Below are 25,278 nucleotides of genomic sequence, written 5' to 3'. Positions count from 1 at the left end.
AGATCAATTAGCTAACAATACTGTGTTAGCTAATGGACTAAGAATATGCCTTTTTTTATACATCAAAACAAACAGACTCTCTTTGCAGAGAATTGATACTTTTTTAATATTCTGTAAGGATAGACCAAGAAGGACCTTTTTAAATATTTTTTTGTAGTCAATATGGAGGGAGACCTCAAACAGGAAGGTATAATATTAACTTAATATGGTTTGCTCAATTAATAACTCTGTCAGTGGGAAAAATATCTTCGGACATGAAATACTATGTGTATTTGATATGTTTATGGATTTAAGAAGACAATATAATGTTTTGGTTGACAACTGGTCTCGAATTTGACAGACCAAAGTTTGAGAACTAGATTTTCTATTTACTGGCTGAGTGATCACTGGCAAGTTTCTTAACCTAAATCTGTTTTCTCATCTGTAATAAGGAACTAGAAATAGTAACTACTTTATGAGTGTTTGGCACTAATAAGTACTCGCTGAATGAATGAACAGCTAAGACATTTTAATGAAGAATGCATTTATTGTACTTTTATAGTTCCAGGCACACAATGATCAAACAGTGATAGGTACAGAGGTGTTGATAGTGATGACAGGGGTTGTAAAATTGTTCCTATTTGGGGGTAATGTGATCATCTATATAGAAAATGACATGGAATTTGTAACAACTCCTTACAACTAATAAGTGAGTTTAACAAGGCTGCAGGATATAAGATAACATAACAAAAATCAATCATATTTAATATACAAACAACAAACAATTAAAATTGAAATTAAAATAATAACATCATTACAATAGCAATAAAAATATGAAATTCCAGGGGATAAATTTGGCAAAAGATGTACAAGGTCTGTGTACTAGAGCTCTAAAGCATTGTTTAGAGAAATAAAAGAAGACATAAATAAATGGGGAGATACACCATTTTCATGGATCAATGGACTCAAAGTTGTTAAGATGTCAGTTCTTTCCAAAATGATCTATAGAGTTAACACAATCCCAGTTAAAATGCTAATAGGTTTTCTTAAATTTTATATGGACTCTAAAGCTGATTCTACACTTCATATGGAAACACTAAGGATCTGGAATAGCCCAAACCACTTTGTAAGAGATGAGCAAAATTGAAAGAGTTAACACTTTCTGATTTACCCGGGGTAGCCGGGTAACACTTTCTGATTAATGTACCCTGATTAATGAAGCTACATTAATTAAGACAATGTGATACTGATGCAAACATAGCAAAATAGATCAATGGAACAGAACGGAGAGTCCAGAAATAGACTCATATATACATGATCAATTGATTTTTGACAAAGATGCAAAGGCAATTCAGTGGAGGAAAGATCATCTTTTCAATAAATATGGCTGGAACCATGAATATCTACATACATTAAAAGAAAAAAAAGAACTTAGACCCATATATTGCACCATATATAAACATTAACTCAAAATTGATCATAGATATAAAACCTAGGACTATTAAATTATAGAAGAAAATGTAGGAGAAAATCTTTATGACCTCTTAGATGATTTCTTAGATGCACCAAAAGCATGATCTATAAAAGAAAGACATTTTTTGATTGGATATCATTAAAATTAAAATTTTCTGTGCTTCAAAAGCTATTATTAAGAGAATGAAAAGATAAGCAGCAGCCTGGAGGAAAATATTTGAATATCACATATCTGATAAAACACTTTTAGCCACATATAAAGGACTCTTAAATCTCAGTAATAAGAAAACAAACACCCTAATCTGAAAAATGGATAAACAATCTGAACATGTATCCAAACAAGACATACACATTGAAAATAATCACTTTTAGGGAGGGGTGCCTGGGTGGCTCAGTTGGTTAAGAGTCCACCTTCTGCTCAGGTCATGATCTTGCGATCCGTGGGTTTGAGCCCAGCGTCAGGCTCTGTGCTGACAGCTCAGAGCTGGAAACCTGCCTCAGATTCTGTGTCACCCCTCTCTCACTGCCCCTCCCCCACCCATGCTCTGTCTTTCTCTGTCTCTCAAAAGTAAAATAAATGTAAAAAAAAAAAGAAAAGAAGCACTTTTAAAGATGCTCAATATCAGCAGGAGGATGCAAATTAAAATTACAAGCCACCACTGCATAGCACTGGAATGTCAGAACTTAAGGAAACTTACCACGCAAAGTATGCCAAAAGTGAGAATGTGTAACAACTGGTATGTTCCATATTTACTGCTAGTGAAGTACTTGCACATAAAGCTTGCATAGGAATGTTCTTAGCAGTTTTATTTGTAGTATCTAAAAACTGAAAGCAACCGAAATGCCCATCAATAAGTCAATGATTGAAATGAATCTTGGTATACTCATACAATGGAATACTTTATGATTTGTCAGTTATACCTCAGTTTTAAGAAATTAATGCATGGTGGTTATCACAAAATTAAGGGCTCATTACATGGTTTTGGTGATCTTTGGGCAATCTCAAAAGTGAGTTTTTGCTTAATAGGAAAGGTCATGTGGGCTTACATTTTTAGTTCTGACCATGTCATAATTAGCTATGAGAACATAATAGAAAGCAAGAAAATGCTGTCACTGGGCATTTGTTGTATTAGTCAGATTAATGTGGAGCCTTGGATGAATCTGAGAATAATGATTAACACATTTCAGGATCATTCTTGTCATTTTTTTCCTCAAAATTTTAGAGCATTGGCCTGATCTCTGAACATTTAAGTTCCAATATACTCATCCCCACTTCTAGTTAGTGACTAAATATAGCTGTAAATATTGTATTTTAATCGAAAGAATTCTGATCTCTAGAGGATATATCTGATCCTTTATTTAAAAATGAAGTAAAATTCCACTCATATTTTAATTGGCATTAGTGGATGTCTTTCATCCAAGGACTTATCAAAATCATTTTGTAAAATATTTTTTAATGGTTATTTATTTTTGAGAGAGATAGCATGTGTGAGCAAGGAAGGGACAGAGAGACAGGGAGAAAGAATCCCAAGCAGGCTCTGGCTGTCAGTGCACAGCCTCCCGTGAGGCTCAGTCACATGAACTGTGAGATCATGACCTGAGCCAAAATCAAGAGTCGCACGCTTAACCAATTGAGCCACCCAGGCGCCCCTCAAAACCATTTAATGTCCAAAGCCTGTGATATACTATCTTCCAGTTTGACAGATGCGAGAAAAGGGAATTAAGTGACTTCCAGAGATCACAAAGCAGGTCTGTGTGTGTGTGTGTGTGTGTGCACCCGCGCATGTGTGCATGTGCTTATACATGCATGTGAGTGTTTGAGTGCATGCGTGGTAGGTAGTCAGCCAAGATACAAACAAAACTGACCCAACTTCTTTGATTTTGTTGTGTTGTGTTCTCTTTTTAGTGGTCTTATTTTACTATTTCCCAAATAGGCCAGTTATTTTCACAAAAAGGTATGTCATGGGCAAGTCACAAAGACTATGAAAGAATGCCACATGAACAGAGAAGAGAGAAATATCTAAGGCAACAGTCCATGCCAGAAGTCTCTCCTCTCAAAATTGTCCCTTGCTTTTGAATGTGGTTACTGTTTATAAGCCTTCCAGTACTGCTTTTGACTCACATTTACATAACATATTCTCAGCATCTACTGTGTTACAAGTATTTTGCCAGTTTCTTGACATACATTTAATTACAAGATCACTGGTTACATGTAATCATGATTACATGATTAAGCTAGACTTCCTTGGTTTAAACACCTTGTCCATGGCCAAACAGGTAGTACTCTACCAAACAGGTAGATTTACAAAACAGTAAATCCAGGAGTCTAGATTTGAAATTAGAGCATTTGAAGCAAACAGACCTGAGTTCAACAATTAGCCCTTCAACCTTGGACAAGTTACCTACTCACACTTGAAACTTCCTGACCCATCCATAGAAGACAATTATAAAGCTCATATTACAGAGAAGCTGTGTTGCAAGCTTCACAGCACTTTATAAATGCTCAGTAAATGCTATTTCACTTGCCTCCTACCCTCTTCTGGTGCTAGGTTTTTGCCCTTCCTAGTATATTAGTCCAAACCAGTACAAAACCAGAGAAGACAGAGTCCTCTGGCTGTTGACTGTGCAATTTTCTCCTTAGAGCGTATCTCCTCATCAGACATCTGTCTTCTCAGCAAAATTATGAGTGCTCTGAAGACAGAGATCTTCTCTCAGTTATCACTGTTCTCCAGTGTCCAGCACAGGGTCCAGTAGATGTTTATGAATTGAATTGACAGATCTCATGCCCAGCTTCTCAGTGCTTCCCATGCTTCCCATGCATCTTTAGAGCATTCTTTGCAACCCATGTCCTGCATCCCAGGTCCTGCCAGCCTACTCTATGTCTCCATTCCAGAGACTGCTTGCTTTCATGTCACCTGACCATCCTCTGACTTGAAAAGCTCTAATCCCCCTGGGTGCCAGTGAAACCCATGTCTGCACAGTGTCTCATGGCTGTGACTGCTGTGAGTGTTCCAGAAAGCTGGCCACGGTGTCTGTGGTAGGCCTGAGCCTTATAGAGGTGCTCATGTCCGACCCAGTCTCCGGCTCTCTAGCCTCTCTGGACTTTAATGTCATGTTGATGTTCTACACTGTCTCAGCCCCTTTTATAAGGCTGCCTGTCACTCATTTAGTCAATGGACACATAGCATTATGTTTATACTCATTGTGTTTTACTCTTCCTGCTTTTCTCCCTACCCTGTTATCTGCTATCTGTCCTCCTAATGCCATATTGGCATTTCTATTTTGACATTGAGATAACACCCATGAATCTATAGGAACCCATATTGTCTTATATATTTCCATTGGGAATGTTTAAGATTATCTAGTACTGGGGTGCCTGGCTGGCTCAGTTGAGAGAGCGTGTAACTCTTGATCTTGGAGTTGTAAATTCGAATTCCATGGTGGATGTAGAGATTACTTAACAATAAAATCTTAAAAAAAAAAAGATTATCTTTTGTCCTGTTGCATAACAGTATGCAGGGTTCTTAGCTGGATAACTTTGGAGCTGAATCTTCACCATCAGTTAGGTTCTCTCCTTTTGAATAGTTTAGTTATTCTGAGTTTTGGGCAACTTTGAGAATTCCAGCCCCACTATTTCTGGACAGATTCCCTCCTCTCTTCCAATTGCCGTACTTGGCATTTTGCTTACGTAGGGTCTGTAGGTCAAACTATGTGCCTAATACAGTCTGAACTTTGATGGGAATACAGAGGACAGAGGATCCAGATCTATTAGAGATTAGAGAACGATTTCTTGACTTTTTCCATGGCTTTCTTTTTGGGTATAAGGATTTACATGAATTGCATGCCTTCCACAAGTATCCTGACTGCTGTTAGAGATTTTATAAGCCAAGCCCAAGTTTTCCCACCACAGTGAAAATGCTTAGGCACTCCTCTATTAAGTTTCTGTAGCCTGGTGATTTGAGTGAGGGCTGTGAAGATATTCAAGAGCACTGTGTTTTCTCTCCAGCTTTTCTGGCAGACATCTGATTTCCTGGTTGGCACTTGTTTCCACCATGAAATGGGAAAGGTGAAGGGAGCAGATCGGGCATTTTTCTGCTTCTAATTTAAAATGATTGTCCATGAGTATCTCTCAGAGTAGCTCAGAATTTATTTAGCACCCTCTGTAGAGTTCTTGAGGGGGTAAAGATCATTTAGAAAGTGTGCTCATATGGCTTCTTCTCTTATTCTTCTGGAATAACTGTGACATTTGGTTTTCAGGGAAACTGTGTGAAGGAGGCTTATATCTTTGCATGCAAAATATTTTCCATCCTTACTGGCAAAAGAACATTTGAAAAGTCTTTTTCATTTTTGTGAACGAACAGGTAAAATAATTTACCCTGGGAGAGCTTTCCCTTGCATGGGAAATAAACTCAGTATCAGGTCAAATGGAGATACTGACCTGATATTGCCCTGATTTCCCATGCATCACAGGAAGTGTTCTGACCTCTGGCCTCCTCCCTTCCCATTGCCCCCTATTGTCTTCTCTGTGTGTGTCTTTGCATGTGCATTGAGATATGTCTATTCCCCCAAATTCAAATAAAGTATTTGTGAATGTAATTAGACTTTTCAAATGGAAGAGGAGCTATTTACTTAATAAGGTTTTGTGGAAACTAATTTTCTTCTGTAAAGAAAAACATCTTAATTGAATCTTGTGTTAAGGACTTTTTTTTTTGTATGCCAAGATTACTTACTACCTCCTCCCCCTGCCCCCAAATTTGGGACAGTTTACTTCATCTCTTCCAGTTTACTGTAGCAGTCATGTTCTCTCTACTTTCTTTTAGGAGTCATCTCTACAGCAGACATTCTTGACCGAGAGACAACAGGGTCATACTGGCTGACCGTGTATGCCACAGATAGGGGCGTGGTTCCACTTTATTCCACCATTGAGGTCTACATTGAAATTGAAGATGTGAATGACAATGCCCCACTGACCTCAGAACCTATCTATTATCCTGTTGTCATGGAAAATTCTCCAAAGGATGTATCTGTCATTCAGATCCAAGCTGAGGATCCAGACTCCAGTTCCAACGAGAAACTGACATACAGGATTACAAGTGGAAATCCCCAGAATTTTTTTGCCATCAATACCAAAACAGGTAAGGAAATGCTCATCTGACTTTTTTTTTTCATTGGTTGTCCAACTTTTAAATCCATCAGCCTGACACTTGCTTATTTATATTATTTTATTTTTCCCCTTAACTTATTTTATTGTGTGGAGAACAACATTCTCTTTTTTTTCTGGAGGTAGTTTCTGAAAAGGTGTGCATTCTACTTGGTATGTTCTGGCTGGTATGTGTTAACTTTAGCTGATACCAAGGAGAAGTGATCTAATGGAAATTAGAGGCTTTCACATAAAGCTTTAGATTTGCTTTACTCATAATAATAAAAAGGAGTTCCCAGGCCACTCAGTAGACCAATTGCCCCCTTTGTCCTTCTTGGGAAATTACGTGGCCCATGCTGGGTTCTGTGGGTAAGCTGGCCTTGTGACACCTCTACTTCTAAGAACTTTTTTGTTGGACCTAGCTTGCTGTAAATTTAAGCCCCAGATTTTTTGCAATTCCTAGACTACCCAAGAGTGAAGTATCAAAGTTTAGAAAAACTTCCAGCGTCTCAATCTTTACATAAAATGTACCACCTTTAAATTTTCAGGTCTTTTGATTAAAAAATTGTACTGACAACTTAGTTTGTTGGCTAAGGCTCAGAAGGGGCAGGTGTGTGCATTCTGAGACAAGTACATATACCGGAAAGGTCTCAGACGTTCCTTGTTTCTCTTGTGATTTGCCTTGTTGAGATCTGAGCCGGAGAGTCAAACACTCGGTGAGAGTTGTGATGGGTAGAGTTTGAGTTAACTGAAACTTAGAAGATTGTAAAGCAGGTGCTATTACTGCCTCATGCTGGGCAAGTGCATTGACAGTGGTCATAAGTTAGGCTAATTGATGTTTGCTGGTGTGGATGGACATACTCAGCGTTCCTAACAAACCACTGATGGAGCTGATGGTTATTTCTCCTGCTTCTGTTCGTTCAAGTAGGAACATACAGCTGACCCCATGCATTTTATAAATGTCAGCTTCCCATGAACATAATTTGGAGAGAATGCCAAGTTTCTTGGAAATAATTGATTTTCTCTAATTATGAGTGGGTCGGTCCTCTCATTAGGCAGAGCCTCGCATTCTAATGGTGTTGAGTCACTGTTTGAGCTGCATTTCATTATTAGACCAAGAGTGGTCATCAGCTATCTGTGTCGATTGAAGTCCACTGGAACTTGAAAGAGAAGACTCAGAGGCTAGTCCAGCCTTTATGAGCCATGTTAAGTAGGGGAAACTGCCTGGGCATCTGAGGGACCCCTGAGCTGTGCTGGGAAGCTTCTCCTGATTCACTTTCTCACTGTAGCTAAGGGCTGTGTGGAGTGTGGTGACAGAGAAGTGAATGCAGATACTTTAGAAGGTCAAGAGAGAGTGAGCACATTGACAAGGTGTGACAGTAAACATGTTAAGGACACAGAAATCTTCACAATTCACAACCCCCGTGGAATCTGAAACACCCCCAGTCACATTCTGTCTTCCCTCTGATTCCATTGCTACTTGAGTCCCTCATGGTGAGTGACCACCCTCTTTTTGATAGGTTAAAAGACACGGTAGAAGGGAGGATTCAACTGTTCTCCTCCACTTACTGCTAAAAATATTCTAGAATAAAGTCACAGGGAAGAATGTGGGTTGGATGTGAAGAACATAGGCCACATTACATACGGAGAAGAGCATATAGACTTATGTAACTAAAGTTGTCTTCTGTGCAGCTTTTAGAAGTTTACATGAATTGTCAGAAACCCCTGTATTATCACAGTTTAGCCTATAATGTGTAAGAAGGCCCTTAATCATATTTATAATTTATCTGTCCCTGGCATAGATTTAAAAAAAAATTGTGCCAGGAATGACATTTTAGACTAACGTCTAATTGTTTAAATCTGTAGCATTACTTTGTAATTCTCAAACAGATGATAAGAAAATACTGGATTTTGTTACTTCTTCATTCACCAAACATTTATGGTGTCTTCTAGTCTCCAAATATAGTCTAATAACTAGAGATATAAACTTAGGATATGGTCCAAGCCTTTCCAGGACCCAAAGATGTAAAAAATTGAAAAAATAACAAATATTTAGTATATAGTGAAGGAGTATAGTAATTGATTATGTTGGAGCAATTTCACTCAACACGGTGTTGGCAGGAGTGATGGTCAGGGAGTGCTTCATGGAGGAGGTAACATTCGGGAGTAGAAGTCCTGGTTTTTAAATTGTGGTGCTGCATTCGCTAGCTGGGAAACACCATCAACCACAGCAGGGGAAACAAACCAAATCAGACACTCCTGACCTCACCAGCTTTTGTGAACTTGGGAAAATTATGGAACCTCTCTGAACTTCAGTTTTCAGTAAGAAAGGATTGTTACCAGGAATCCTCTGTGAAGTGCTTATCACAGTGCCTGGAACACTGAAACTCTGCAAAAAAGGTGGTACCCCATCCAGTCCTCCTTAACTCTGATTACAGACGCACCGTTTACTCTCCCTGGATCTTTGGTTCTTATCTATAAAAGGAAAATGGGATTGCTTACTTCATTTTTTCCCCTTTTTTTTAAACATTTTTTATTTTATTTTTGAGACAGAGAGAGACAGAGCATGAACAGGGGAGGGTCAGAGAGAGAGGGAGACACAGAATCTGAAACAGGCTCCAGGCTCTGAGCTGTCAGCACAAAGCCCGATGCGGGGCTTGAACTCACGGACTGCGAGATCATGACCTGAGCTGAAGTTGGCTGCTTAACCGACTGAGCCACCCAGGTGCCCTGGCATTGCTTACTTCATAGAGCTTGCTCGTGAAGTCTGAAAGTCGTGGTATGTGTGAAGGCTGCTGGTAAACTATCGAGTTCTGTGAGAGTCATGTTGTTACTATCCTTATTTCTATTAAGATTCGCAGAACTGCAAGCCTGGTGAAGCTTCTATGTCTACTGAGCAATCTTCAACCAACTCAACAAACTCTCTACAGAGACATTTTATTCTTTAGCATTTCTTCCTGTCTTTCTAAAACCATTTGTCAGAGATAGTTATTTCTCCAGTATATTTAGTAAGGATCTTTGCTTTAGATTTTTGCAACTGGATGTAGACTGACCTTTTATTCCTTCCTTTGTGGTAGAGCTGAAATTTATATAGAGTTTCGTTTTATTTTGTCAATGTACTACATAATAAATAAGATTTAAATGATTAATGCACACCCAGATAATGTCAATACTTTCGGTCCATAGCTTGCAGTAGATAACAGATGTCCACCCAGGAAGGGAGAGAGATTTCTCTGTTGAACACTGTTCTCTAACCCAAAATGCCTTTTTTTTCCCCCTATCATACTAAAACCATGTAAAATCAGTGGTCTGTGGACCTTCTTCAGTAATTTCTGTGGCTTAAGAGGAGAAACAAAAGCAGTAATACTCTGAGGTCCTTTCTGAGCTGTACAGAAAACCCTTGATTAACTCGAGGCTGAGCAACTGAGTTCAATCTAATGCTGCTTCCTTGTATATGTATGCCTTAGCTAGTAGCTGGAGCCCTACCAACATGTTCTGAGCAGGAGACACCCATCAGGCTGTTGTTCCCTTGCCTCTTTGGGCAAGTAGGAACTCAACTGCTTCCTTCCAGCCCTTGTAAAAAAAAAAAAATCCAGGCTGGCCATTGACTAATCTTCCAGGCTCAATTGGGAAACAGGTGTGAGAAGTTCCTCTATGGTTTTAGAATGTTTACTTTAGTTGTATCTATAGTATGGAAACCATTCGTGCCAGCATTTAGTAGAGCACTCAGTAGACGTTAGTTGTTATTGTTACTGTCAATAATCATCCTGTATTCCCCACTAGAATAAAGTTTGTGTAAGTTGCACACATACTGCTTTACAGCTCCACTGGATTTTGAGGAAGGCATACTTGAAAGGCAGCAGTGTTTTTCCTTACTACATGGTGTGTAGCACTGGAACCTTCCATTCATGTTTATAAAGTGTATTATTGTCTACTGCCGCTGCTGTTTTATTTCAGTTTTTTTTTAACATATTTACTTCCTAATACAAAGTCACTTTTTTAAAAAATTTTAATTTATTTTTGAGAGACAGAGAGAGATAGAACATGAGTGGGGGAGGAGCAGAGAGAGAGGGAGACACAGAATCCAAAACAGGCTCCAGGCTCAGAGCTGTCAGCACAGAGCCCGACGCGGGGCTCAAACTCACGGACTGCGAGATCACAACCTGAGCTGAAGTCAAATGCTTAACCAACTGAACCACCCAGGCACCCCATTTTTCACAGTTTTTTTAAAAATTTTTTTAAGGTTTATTTATTTTTGAGACAGAGAGAGACAGAGCATGAACAGGGGAGGGTCAGAGAGAGAGGGAGACACAGAATCTGAAACAGGCTCCAGGTTCTGAGCTGTCAGCACAGAGCCCGATGCGGGGCTTGAACTCACGGACCGCGAGATCATGACCTGAGCCGAAATCGGCCGCTTAACTGACTGAGCCACCCAGGCACGCCCACAGTTTTTTTAATGTTTATTCACTTTTGAGAGAGCGAGAGAAAGAGCATGCAAGTGGGGGAGGGGCAGAGAGAGAGGGAGACACAGAATCTAAAGCAGGCTCCAGGCTCTGAGCTGTCAGCGCAGAGCCTGATCCAGGGCTTCAACTCATGAACTGTGAGATCATGACCTGAGCTGAAGTCACTTAACCGACTGAGCCACCCAGGCGCCCCTCTACTGACCCTAGGTGTTGCAGGATGGGAGATATAACAGAAGCATAAGATAGTTTCTCAGAGATTTTATTCTTATGGGAAAAACAGGACCATCACACCTACTATGTACTTTAGCAAGAATATAAGGCAGTTTGTAATAAATAAAGGGTCAGATTCCGTGGAATATAAGGTGTGAATAGGGTAGCATGTCAGAGGGGGCCTGCAGCAAGGACTTCGCAGACCTGAAGTGAGCCCGGAAGAATTGGTCCACCTGCAGAGAGAGAAGCCAGAAAACTACCAAGGGAATGTAAACAAGTTAAGCTGACCTTGAGAGCCCATCTGCTGCTTCTTGAGCTGGCTTGAGAGGCATTAAACCATTAGAAAAAGATTTTTGAAAAACTCATAAATGTCTGGAGTATTCTAAGATATTAGAAGTAACAAACATGTGTATCTCTTTCTTTCTGGTTTTTAGTTTGGTGATACTTGGATTTTTAAAAATCTTGGGTTGTGTATCTTTCCTTTGAGAGACCGACTTAAAATAATACTTTTAGAGGGGAAAAAACATACATAAGAAAGACCCCTTTATTGTCTTCCTTTGCCTCTGTTAAACGTGCATCCAGGATTAGGATATGCTGCTGTGAGCTTGTGTCTGAAAATGATCCTTGCTTCCTCCAGATCTTCTGCTGGTTGATTATCCAAGGCATTGGCTCTCTGAATTCCCTCTTGTGCTTGTGATGTCTGTCTCCCTTTGACCCGTGCTTTGATCACTGGCATCGCCACCTGTGTTTCAGTGGTGATGGAGCGGAACTCTGATTTCCTTTTGAGCATCTTGGGATAATCCTGACCGAAATGCACTTTATGTGTAGGTACACATACCTACACATAGGTACCAGGGCACCCACCAGGTGGGTGGAGAGGAAGAGCTCCTCTTCAAAAGTGTGTCTGCTATAGGAATACCTCAAATTCTACTTTCATCCATCGGTATCTTCGGATCTAGACATTTTTCCCCTATTAAAATGGGAGGGGTAGCTTATTAAATACTGGGTGTCCTCCGTTTTTTCGTCAACCTCAAATTTATCAGCCTGCCTTTTGGCATATGGTATTAAGACATGGTGGGTAAGTAAGCAGGAAGGATAATAGAGGGAAAAGTCTAGACCACACTTCGGCTTCATAATAATCATCGGGCAGTCTTGTTAGGCTGCAGATTCCTGAGGTGGAGCCTGATAACTTGCATTTCCAACAAGTTCCCGGGTGAGGCTGATGTTCATTCCCTGGAGAGCCTGGTTAGCAGGGCTCTAGACTTTAGTACCCCAAAAGAAACAAAAGAGGGCGGTAACACAGTGCTGAGACATAAAACTGAGGACAAGGGAGCCCATCTTGTAATTTATCCATACACTCTTGCCTCATAGTGCTGGAGTTTTGAGGTGTGACTATGAATCCAAAGTGCTCTCTTTACCCACCCCCAAAATCAACTCTCATAACCTTGCTTATCCCTTGTGTTTTATGAAGTGGAGATAAATGAAAATCCAGTCTTTTTAATCATCCATGGGGAAAACATCACTGATTCCTAAGACTTACGATTAATGAAAATCTGGGTTGTATAATGTCTGGATACACTTGTATTATTTCCAAATACACAGAATGCAAGCAGCAGTTGTTACTAAGTGGAAGTCAGACCTACTTTAATGAATAAACAAACATTTGATGTTAGTATGTTGTTAGTTCCTAAAATAGTGGTACTCAGAAATAATTTATTGTCTTAAGTGACCTAATCCTTACGTTTATACACAGCCCTGATTGGTGGTAATCTGCTTACAAAGCTACCTTTTCCTGGAAAGCAGGACCCTTGCTTTATGTATAAAACCAGGGACTAAAAAGAAAAATCACAGAAGGTGAGGGACAAGGGTACAAATATTAGTGCCTTTTTTTCAGAGTGAACACTAAAAATCTCTTGTTGCCATCTCTTATTCCTTATTCCTTCCTAATGGAAAACTAAATTCTTCTGAATGGGTAGAAATGGCCTCTAGATGAGGAGTTGATATTCACAAGTACAGGCACAAAGCAGATAATGTAGCGAATGAGTATGTATGAAACTGTAAATCACCCTCGCTCCTTCTTTCAGCCATGAAAGGAGGCCTTGTCCTATAGAACATTAAATTGTGTTCATTTAATCCAACAAGTCCAGTAGAACAAATCGGGCTCATGCAGATTTATCACAGGGGGTTATTTAAATTCAGCGGTGACCTTTGCATCCCTGTGAATGTGCTCCAAATGAACAAGGACAAAGGGAACTTTTCTGCATTGTCATTATGTTCCCTGGGAGGCTGTGGGTTTCCCATTTTGATCAACTCACCACTGTGGGCTGAAGGGTCGGGGTGGGGGTTCTGAGGGTGCAGAGGGCTTGGTCAGGGCTGGCCATCGCACCGGAGAATATGTTCTTTCCTGTTGTGGACTCTGCCTCTCCTTCCTCTGGCTTGATTTTGTTTGCATGCTTGGCTGTGAGTGTAAGTGCTAATTTCAGAGTTTCTCAACCTCAATACTGTCAACATTTTGGACTGGACTAGTCTCTTGTGGTCTGGGCTGCCCTATGCACGACTGAGCAGGACAATAGCTGTGACAGTCAAAATACCTCCTGGCATTGTTGAATGTCTCCTTGGAGTAAAATTGCCCTCTTTGAGAACCACTGAATGAATGCAGAATATTTTGCAGGACTCTTCTCCATGTGACCCTTACCAAAGCATCCTGTACAAAATGAATGACTGGTTAAAAAAAATAGTGTGTACATCTATACCTATACCTATATATAGACATATATATATATATATATATATATATATATATATATATATACATACATATATCTCATTAATAGTAAAATGAAGTAATGTAAATATGGGAAAAATCGAAAGCTGCCTCTTACTTCCTTCTGACTCCAGGTCCTTTGTGTCTTAAAGGCTCTGAATATTTGAAATCAACTCCATTAGAAAAAGAAGAACAAAACAATAACAAGACTTCAAACAGAATGAATGTGGATAAAGTTACCCTTTTCTCTCCTCTAAGTCTTTGGAGAGGATTTGACTGAAACAAAATTGTCATCAGAGTCAGTTTTGAACAGCATTCTTCAGAAGACAGCATGAAGAGATTATTTCGAGGGTTCCAGGGTTTATTCCCTTGAAATGCTTACACAGCTCCAAATCCTGTTTCTGCTTAATGTCAACCTTCAGATGGATAAATATGGGGATAGTTCCTTCCCTGGAATAAAGGTGGATGAAAAAGAAAAGGAAAAAAAAAAAAAACCTTTAGACTTCCGTTGAGGATTCTGTAGTCATGTGTGTACATTAGGGCTTTCAGAGGTGTCTGGCATCCCTCATAAGTATGCAGTGTTCGTTCACAAGCCCCCCAAAACTGGTACATTTGTGGGGACTCAGACCAGTATCCCAGATCACCATCTTTGGATACATCATAGGATTGGAAAGACTTAGCTAAATAGGAACTGGTGCCCCCATCAGTAATAAAGAAGGAAATCTTTGACCTCCACCTCCCCCCAAATTAAGTCAAGTTTCAATGGACAGGATTGCTACTTAGGCAACAGTATGCATTTTTTCCCATTTAGGACATTCACATCTTTGAGTTAGTGCAACTGTTACTTGGGAAAAGGACTTCATAAAACCTAATGACAGTGAGGGATGGGGAAATTTGGTAAAAGGGAGAGAGGCTTGAGCAGGCAGACCTGGAGGGAAGAGGATGATGCCGCTGCCTGGTTGGGGACCCACCAGCTGTGTAGGTGGCTCAGAGGTGCCCCCCACCCCCAGGGGGCAGGGTGCTGGTCATTCAGTGTGGCTGGTAGTGTTGCTCAGTCTTCCAGGCTGCTCCCCTGTCCTGCTAACCCACAGAGGAAGGGCGGGGAGGAAGAGTGGGGCAAGGGGTAGGGAGGAGAGGTGGGGCTCCTAGATATCCAGCCTGCCCCCTGGGGCTCAGCTGTTGGCATAGCTGCACTGAAAATTACAGGGGATTATTTGGGAGGGAGTAAATAAAGCAGATGATAGAGTTGTATATATATGTATTAAAAAAAGAGATTGATTAAGGTCATAAATTTCTCTTTTATTTCTTCTATCTGGGCATTAATTCCACAGCACTAATTTACAGCATTGGTTTATTACTTTCTTCTGTTCTGAGAGAAACAGTGAATTTTAATTGAAACCACTGTTTGCTTCTCTGCATTCTTCCCCGCCACTGTTTTGGAGACTCTTGGATACTACTCCTTGGGCATGTGCCTCTCTCTCCCAGGTATGATGGGATGGTGTGGGAAGAGGAACCTTCACCCAGAGCATAGGTCTGTTCTGTGGCCCCAGCCATGCTGTTGTTTGTAGCTTCCACCACAATCCTGAAAAGAAACTGGGGCTCCGGACTCCTGGGCAACTTGCCAGGGTCACCCAGCTGGTCAGCGCACAAGGGTTTGTCTGATTAATGATCCATAATGCTAAAGACAAAGGCTATGTAATTTGAAAAAATGGGAGCAAATTCAAGAAACACTTTAATGACCCTAGAACCTTGGGGGCTAGGGAAGTCTTTCAGATGATTGTACGCACACTGTAAACACAGGTGTATTACGGGTTGAATTGTGTCCCCACCCCCCTTCCCCACACACAAGATGTTGAAATCTAATTCTCCTGTGCTTATGAATATGATTTTATTTGGAAAGACGGTCTGGGCAGATATAATTAACTTAAAATTCGGTCACACTGAATTAGGGTGGATCCTAATTCAGTACCCAGGATCCTTATTGGGAGAGGAAAATCCGGACACAGAGACACAAACACAGGGAGACATTGTGAAGATGGAGACGTTGGCATCATACCGCCACAAACCAGGTAATGCCAAGGATTGCCAGCAACCGCTGGAACCTAGCAAAAGGCAAGGAAGGATCCCCTGCCCCCAGAGACTTCAGAGGCAGCATGATCCTGCCTGGGCCCTAAGTTTGGACTTCTAGCTTCCACCTCTGTAGCTTGTGGTTCTTTGTTACAGCAGCCGTAGCAAACTGCTACAAACTGCTGCAAGGTGCAGTCTTGGGGAACAGATGGGAAGACTGAGCTCTCCTCAGGGGGTGAGGGTGGTGGGCAGAGCCAAGGATCCCTGATCCCCAGTGCAGCGCCCTGCAGCACCCTGCTTACTAGACCAGATGTTAACACTATTAGCAATTTTTACACTAGTCAAGGCTGACTTTAGTCAGACAGTCCGTTTTTGGTTTGTTTTGCAGTTGTGATCTAGTTAAGTTAATTTATTTGGTGATTCTAAACGGGATGAGGATTTTTTTTTAAATTTTTTTAATGTTTATTTATTTTTGAGACAGAGAGAGACAGAGCTTGAGCGGGGAAGGGAGAGAGAGAGAGAGGGAGACACAGAATCCAAAGCAGGCTCCAGCCTCTGAGCTGGCAGCACAGAGCCCGACGCGGGGCTCGGACTCATGAAATGCGAGATTGTGACCTGAGCCGAAGTCAGACGCTTAACCGACTGAGCCACCCAGGTGCCCTGGGATGAGGGTTTTGATGAGGGACTGGTGTGACATCACATCACTCTAAAAACTTCCAGGTCTTCTGGGAGATCATCCTCCAGTGGCACTTTCATGCTCCTCAGGGCCTGTGAGGCCACCTGGAAGCTACTGTTGACTGGCACCTGGTGTCCCAGTGGTGAGTCAGGAGCTCATCAGTCTTGCTCATTTTGTCATTTCTCAGTCTTTCCAAAAAAAATGTTTATTTATTTACTTTGAGAGAGAGAGAGTGCATGCACATAGGAGCAGGGGAGGGGCAGAGGGGGAGAAAGAGAGAATCCCAAGCAGGCTCCACACTGTTAGCAAAGAGTCCCACGCGGGGCTCGATCTCATGACTGTGATAGCATGACCTGAGCTGAAACCAAGAGTCGGACGCTTAGCCGAAACAGCCACCCAACGCCCCGCATTTCTCAGTCTTTTAAAGCAAATTCTCTGGAAGCACTGTTCTTTCAAAGCGCTGGAAGTTTCTACCCGAAAAGCTAATACAGGACAAAACATAGTTTTCACCATTAACCTTGAGAGCCTAAAGTCCAGTTCTAGTATTGTTACCACTTTGTATTCTAGTCTTGTCATTTCCTTGTCATCTTTGAATGACTTTGTTCCTAGCTTCTGGACATCCTTACAAAAATGTTGAAGTGTTTCAGAAATCTATACATTTTATTCACATAGAGGTAGATCGTTCTAAGAAAGCACATGGACCTCAAACAAAATTATAAACCCAGCATGTAGTGAATTATTGATCGCAGTCTGATTCTGTTGTGGCAAACTGACAAATGTTTGTTTCGCGCTTTGCTATGCATAGTCGTAGTTAGGGTTCACAAGAATGCAGGGGAGGAGACAAGCCAAACGGAGTCGTGCTCAAGAGCCTGGACACTAGAATCAGATGTCTTTGCATCTGAATGCAAGCTCTACCATTTCTTAGCTGTGCGATGTTGGGCACATTACATAACTCTCTGAGCTTCAGTTTCCTCCTCTGTGAAAATGGAATAATTCTAGTAACTAACCAATTGGCTTGCAAGCAAGATTAAATGAGTTAATATATATAAAGTAGTTTAAAAAGTACGCAGCATGTAGTAAGCTCTCAATAAATGTTAAATGACGTTATTTTCACGTATAGAGTTTGTTTTACTGAAGTCGACGTCCACATTGTATGATTAAGGCCTTAGAAAGTTGATGTTTTCAAAGTACAAATAAATGTAACACTTTACCTATGGATTCATTAAATTTCATCTTGTTAGATTGTGTCCTTCTGCCCTGTTAACTTCTGTATATGTGACTGTCTAAGATGTAGCTGAAAAGTGAACTGTGATGGGGCTAAATAGAGAGCACTCTCTTAGGTTTCTAGAAGCCTCTCTCCCTATTTTAGATATGTCTACTTACCAAGAATAAACTAGCAAATGCCTTGGAAAGAGCCCAAGTAGCAGTAGTTGGGTTATCCAGATTTATTTTTTTTTAATGATTATTCATTTTTGAGAGAGATAGAGACAGAGTTCGAGTGGGGAAGGAAGGGGCAGAGAGAGAGGGAGACAGAATCCAAAGCAGGCTCCAGGCTCTGAGCTGTCAGCACAGAGCTCAACATGGGGTTCGAACCCACCAACCGTGAGATCATGACCTGAGCCGAAACCAAGAGTGGGACGCTTAACTGACTGAGCCACCCAGGCACCCCCCTTGGGCCCAGCCTCTGCCACTAACTCCTTTTATAACAGTGGACAAGTTTACCTCATTCCTATAGGCCTCGGAATCCTCACCTGTAAATCAAAGAATTAGAACAAGAGTCGAAAGTATCAGTACCTGACTCACGTGCCGATACTCTGTTTTTTCCTGTCCACAGACATCATTAATTGATTATAACAGCCTTTCATATAATGCTCGCACTTGGCATCCATTTCAACCTAACACCGATGGGAAGCCGGTATGAGGGAGGGTATTTATTTGCTGTTGAGGGCTCTGAGACCCTCTCTACCTCTGATAGTCCTGGTGTCTATAAAGGACCGTGGCACTGAAGAGAAGGGAAGGGGTGCTGATGCCAGGGACGGAGTAGAAGTAATTACCCAGGACTTGGTGGCTCTGAAAAGAGGTGAACGTGAGAGGTGCAGACAGCCTTCACAGAGAGGATACCTTGTTGTAAATAACTTTGGAGATATCTGACCAGCCCATATCATCACCCCTTTTCTCAATTCCCTCAATCCTTCCTTCCCTGACACTGGATCAAGATTCTCTCTTCTGACAATCTGTTATGGGCATTCATAGATAATCTCTTGAGGAGCTGTAAACCTGAGAATTGCAGGTGCATGTTTGTGTCCCTCCAAAATTCATACGTTGAAACCTGGTGCATGAAGGTGGGGCCTTTGGGAAATAATTAAGTCCTGAGGGTGGAGCCCTCAGGAATAGGCTTAACGCCCTTGTAAAAGGGACTCCAGAGAGATTCCTCTCCCTTTCTGCCCTGTAAGGACACATCTGGAAGATGCAGTCTTCAAGGAAGTGGGCCTTTACTAGATACCAAACCGCTGGCATCTTGACCTGGACTTCTAGGCTCCAGAGCTATGAGGAATAAATTTCTGTTGTTTATGAGCCAGCCAGCCTATGATATTTTGTTAAAACAACCTGAATAGACTGATACAGTGGCTGTGTGCAGCAAACAGCTGAGGCACAGGCAGGCAGACAGACAGGCTCTGATAGGCTTGATCCTGAAGACTTTTTGATGACTGGTTCTAGTGTTGCTGAAACTCAGCTGTGCTCTTTGCCATTAGGTTCTCTAACGTACCTTGTAGTAATAGCACAAACTTTGCTATCAAAGCTTGAAATGGGTTTCTCTTTATGCAAAGGAAAGGGCCATGAGAGACTGTTGCTGTAGAAACCAAGTCAGGAGAGAGGCTCAGAAAAAAGGAATGTTCTCTAATTTTGGTTGCTGCACAAAGGTTAAAAACTGTAAGAGCCCTGTAGTTTTGGTAATTAGGGGTGAGATCAGTGAAAGGTATTTGTCTTTATAAGTCACGTTATTTCTGGGACTTTTCATCTACATTAGTTTGAACATTGACCAGCACTTTTTATCTTTCGTTTATGAAATTCTGCGAGTCGGGACCTAAAATATGTGTGATCTCCAGCATGTGCTTGAATTAAGCCCTGTCTCTATTAATAATTTTTAGATAGATATGTACTGTTTTAAATTGTATCTATAGGATTCCATAGGAAAAGTAACCAACGATTCTGTTAAAAGTGAATTATGCTATTTTAGACAACTTTACTTATCCTTAACCTGTCTAGGAATTCACCCTGTGAAATTCTCCCAGTACACCCATGAGAAGCATAGATTTACTTCTCATTTGGAGCCCCTATCTCACTCAGCTACCAGCCATCTGACAGTGGACAAGTTTTTAACTTCTTACGGCTCAGGTTCCCCGTCAGTAAAATGAGATACTAACTGAGTTGTGAGGATTAAACGGGCTCATGTATTTTATAAAGCATTTAGCTCAGCCTTGTACATATGAAATGTTCAACAGATACTATTATAGTTAATATTATATGCATTCAAAATTCTTGCCTCTCAACAGAATTTGCTCGTAAAGAATCCTTTCTTGCATTTGGATGAAGAATATGTCTGAAGAAATGTGTGAAGGGTCTCAGATATATATTACATGTGTATGTTTCATGAGTGCCTTCTGGATACCAGGTACCATGCTAAGCAGGGAGGGTCCGATGATGGTAACGCAAGGACCCTATCCTGTAAGATCTCATAGTCCAGAGTCGTTTCACCATGAACGGTTATTTATTGCTATTGTCACACAGCTTTAAAATGAAGAGATTAAGTAAATAATATCAAGGTTCTTTATGGGACTTTTTTCTGGCAATAATAAATGGTGATAATATTTATTGGTTGTTTCAGGAAGGAAAACATCTGAGAACACGAGCGAGGAGATGTAAAATAAATCCATCACGTTAGAAACAGACTGTTACATGCCGACAGTGCTGAGCCTTTGCCAATGCACCATTTTTAAATATGGTGCCATTGCCGGTTCTTCAGTTAAGCAAGACAAATCCAATTTTACCTCCTACCACTTAAGTTAATTTCTCTTCTCAGTAAAATTTCCCATTTTATAAAGACATACTTCATCTTGGCTATGTACATACTAAATTGTTCATTTTTTACTTAGTTAAATTGTTTTCTGTCATAGTGAGAAATGCTTTCCTCTTGAAGAAATGATGTTCATGCCCGGGAAATAGGGGTATTTATTAAGATGGTTTATTACAAAACTAGATTTAGACATATTTCTGTAATTTTAGTATTTAAGTAGTTTTAGTGCCCAATGAAATGACTTTCGGTGTACCATGGGCTTTGATAATCAGAGTCTCCAAAGTCTCGCTCTCAGGCTTTAATCAAATGTAGTTGGTAGATTTATATTTGCATGCATGTGTTTAGAAATATTAGAGATGTTTTCAGTGGATCTCCATTAATGCATTGCTGGGTTGTAATGACTAGTGGGTGACTTAAATTATCTTGTGCTTCATCTCTCTGATCTAATAAGCTTTCATGGATTTTGGGTTCTGTGCATAGGCATGGGAGGGACGTAAGGAAATAGAAAACTTCTGGGACCTAAAAGAGCAAACAGGCTTTTTACAAGACAAAAACACGTCAACAAGTCAAAACCTGGGTGGAGGGTGCATCCTGGGCTTGTCACTGAAGTTGAGTGCTGGAATTTTAATGATATCCGGTAGCTCCTGAGATGGAGGAAATATACATACATGGTTTTCTCAGATAACTGAAAGTCAACATTTTAAGTGCCAAAACGACAACTTAAGAAAGCAACTATATTTCTGTACCACTTTCCAAAGTGTAGTAAATGTGTCTTCCACTTTTCCAGAGTAGCATACTGAGCATGATGGTAAAAGCAGGTCTGGCTTCATAGGCCTGATACCTTTGCAAACATAATAGGACCCGTGCCCAGAAGGGCCACATGCTTGGTTTAATGCTCTGCTGTCATTGTCTGGAAATTGTTAATAATTTTTTGAACAAGGAGGCTGGCATTTTCATTTTGCACTGGGCTCCGCAAATTATGTAGCTTATCATGGATACCGAGTTTCCATTTGGACTGTTAATTACTGTGGGGGGCCATCAAATGCAGGAGTGTTTGGGTCCCTCACTTGAGCTCTCAGCTTCCCAAGCACTCACTTCTGTTATCAGTATGCTTCTCTCTTCCAGGGCTCTGCCTTCTAATTTGCTGCTTCTCATCTGCCGAGACATCATATAAATAAGGTATTAGAATAGTGAGTAGGCTGAGAACCACTAGGCTCTGGAAGGTGACCTTGAAGGCTCCTCCCACAAAGAGAAAGTACCACACCATCAGTACCCAGGCTCTGTGGCATTTATTTCAGGGGTCACACGCTATTTTTCTCCTCTCCTGCATTGACTGCATTGGTGAAGAGGCTGTGTCTGTATAAAACCGGGTGGGACCATACAGTTCTGGTGCATTTCCATTAAAGGAAATGTTGTTATAATAGTTGTAAAGAAACTATTTTAAAAGCCCACTTTTCTTAAATTACTCACAGACAGTAAAAAGGTAAATGAAGTTTCTTTTGATGAGATTCCTGTTACATAACTCTATATAAACTATGAAGGCTTTATTGTCGACCATTGGATTCCAGTGGTTTGTGTCCCTTCAAATTGTCCATGTATCTTGAAAGTAGGGCTCTTGCTTGGCGTTCCCTTGTCCTGAAATGAACCATGGCATACCTTTTTGACACAGGTCACAATTGTTAGGTTTTCTCTACAATTACACAATTTCATTTTTCACTGTCTATTTAGACTCCTATTGGCTAAATACGTGGATGTTTTCCCTGCTGTAACTTTTCTGCCTTCCAACATTTAAGCTACCTGCAGCAAAAGGAAGGAAAACCAAATAAATGTTTTCATTTTCAGGCCATTCATGGTATAGGAAATGTGCTGGCATTTATATTACAAGAAAATAAGATTCTTCAGAGTGGGGAAAAGGTTGTCACTAACTCATCATTCATTTACTCATATATTTATTAAACATTCAGTGTTGTTTATTGAGCACTTACTGTGTACCAGGCCCTATGGCAGGGGAGTAAGGCAATTGATACTCATTCCAAAAACAGCGCTTTACACACAGGCATGCTTTAAGGAAATAATGAATGAATGAATGAATGAATGAATGAATGAATGAATACATGCTTTGGAAAATATGTGTCACTTATTAATATTGCGCAGGGATTTCTGAATTCCTTTTGTAACAAAACAGCATGTGCAGCTTTCTGAAATCCAAACATGGCTGAAATTTCCTTGACTAGTTGCTTTGGTTTAAACTCCCATTTGACATTTGAACTGTTTTCAAAATGTCATTCTGGATTTACTTGCCTCTGAGGAATTAAAACAGATTTTACATTGACATAGTCTGCAAGTTGTCAGAATGAACACAGTACTGGAAATTTCCTAAGTGTTCAGATTGGAAAATTAAGGGGTCATTAGTCACTTTTTCAATCAGTTTATCCTAGGTTATGAAAGCACTTTGTGTATTATAGCATCAATTCTGGGCCAAGTCTTACTTAACATTAACCGCAATGGTTAAAGGTGTGGGCAGGACCACAACAATGTCACCGTGAAGCTTCTACTGCCTTGCCACTGCCCTTCTATTATGTTTGATATTAATGTGATTTGATATGTGGGGGAGAAAGCAGGCAATCATTTGGGAAGTGTCTGCTACTTTCATAAACAGGAAAAATATGGGAGTTGGTCTTTGCTAATAGATGTCAGAATAATAATTGCTATCGTAATTGTAATTTACATGATACTTCACAATATTAAAACTCTCACATACTTTATCTGTGATAAGTTTAGAATAACATCTTCTACAAGATGAAAGTCTGCCTAGGGAACCTACAGAAAAGTTCTGTAGAATGAGAATTTTATATCTCAGAATGAAAAGCAACAGACAAATCTAGGTTACTAAACTACCCTACTTAGATCCTTTATTTTCGAGGAAGGCCAGCCATTGTATTGATATTAAAATAAAGAAAGGAGGCGTGGTTTAAGTGGGACCAGATTTCTATAAAGCTTTTGAAGAACCAAATTTTAAAGTAGTGGATTGGGGCGCCTAGGTGGCTCAGTCAGTTAAGCGTCTGACTTAGACTCACGTCATGATGTCATCGTTCATGCGTTTGAGCCCTGCATCAAGCTCTGCACTGTCAGCTCAAAGATTCTCTCTCTCTCTGTCTCCCTCTTCCTATGCCCCTCCCCCAATTGTGCACGCACACGCTTTCTCTCCCTCTCTTTCTCTCTCTCAAAATAAATACATAAACATAAAAAAAAATGTAGTGGATGGTGTGCTTAAGAATTCAGTATGATGAACTCATAAATAAATTCAACATGTTCTGGCCTTTAATGAGTTGATGAGAGTGTGCCTTGTCTTTTGTATTAATTATGAATTAATTCAACAAACACATATGAAAAACTCTACATCAGGTACTGTGATAGGTCCTGGAAATACAGGAGGAGTAGTATGTCATATCTCAAGGTAGGCAGGGTCTGTCTGTCACAGCTCACTTCCTGTGGCCTTTTGGTTCAATTTTTGAGGTGCTTTATTTCATTTTTATTGATTCATACTGAACAAATGGCTCCTTACCCTTTATGGCTTTAATTTCCCCTGCATCCTAGGTTCTTTGTTAAGACAAGCGTGATTGTAAGTCCACACCGTGATGCACTCGGGGAGCTTCTCTATGTGTGAGCCCCACTAGCCCTTTTGCAGAGAGAGGAATCTCAGATGGGTCTGTTTCGGTGCACAATTAAAAGTTAAAATGTCCTCGTCTCTGAAAGGCTGTTGGTAGGGAGACCCTGACTTCTTTTTAAAAAATGCCGAGCCATCAGTCTGTTATAACTGCCAGTCTTACATGACAGGGACGAACTGTGCTATAATCATCTGACCTGCCCCTTCCCAACTTAAGAAGGAAATTGCATTGTGAGAGCTGGACTTTGAACAGGCTTGCCCTTAGTAGAGGTGCTCAGCACCCTGTGCCCAGCCAGGAAAGCTCTCAGGATTGGCAAAGACTCCTGGCGTTTCCAGAACACAGAGCCCTCCTCTGAGTGCAAGAGGGACTCCCCAGCTGTGTCAGCCCTCAGGGAGCTCCTGCTAGAGTGTGGGTGGCCATTCACGTGGTTAGGCTCTCCTAACTGGTCTTCAGACAGATACATGCCAGACGCTGTGCCAAGGTCGTAACAAATCTTCACGGTGTCAGAGGCATGCACTGTAATTCATGTTCGGTGTTCTGCAGATGCTCCAAGAAGTTCAGTCTCACTCTGGCAAAGCCCAGGTTCTTCTCTCAACTGCTGTGGGTGGGTCTGATCTGCCCTCTCTTTGCCCCCTTCACATCTCACTCTTCACTGCCCTCCTTAGGTCACCTGAGCACTGAGGCACATTCTTGGCCGTGGCTCCTGCTGGCTCTGCTGCTTGGAATGCTTTTCTCCTTGATCCCCACATGACTGGATCTCTAG

At 40.9% G+C, this 25,278-nt stretch overlaps 1 protein-coding gene across 3 annotated transcripts in view; it reads left to right on the top strand.

Moving 5' to 3' along the window:
- FAT3 (FAT atypical cadherin 3) overlaps nt 1-25,278 on the top strand; it is a 523,627-nt gene that overhangs the window by 155,627 nt on the left and 342,722 nt on the right. For all 3 annotated transcript variants that reach the window (XM_047823754.1, XM_047823753.1, XM_047823752.1), the window contains exon 2: nt 6,273-6,587. In XM_047823754.1, coding sequence (XP_047679710.1) covers nt 6,273-6,587 — 315 coding nt within the window. The remainder of the gene's footprint in view (nt 1-6,272; nt 6,588-25,278) is intronic.

Source organism: Prionailurus viverrinus, chromosome D1 (assembly GCF_022837055.1).
Source record: "Prionailurus viverrinus isolate Anna chromosome D1, UM_Priviv_1.0, whole genome shotgun sequence".
In the NCBI taxonomy this organism is placed as follows: domain Eukaryota; kingdom Metazoa; phylum Chordata; class Mammalia; order Carnivora; family Felidae; genus Prionailurus; species Prionailurus viverrinus.
The sequence above is the reverse complement of the archived record's forward strand: the minus strand, read 5'-3'. Positions and strand labels throughout refer to the sequence as shown.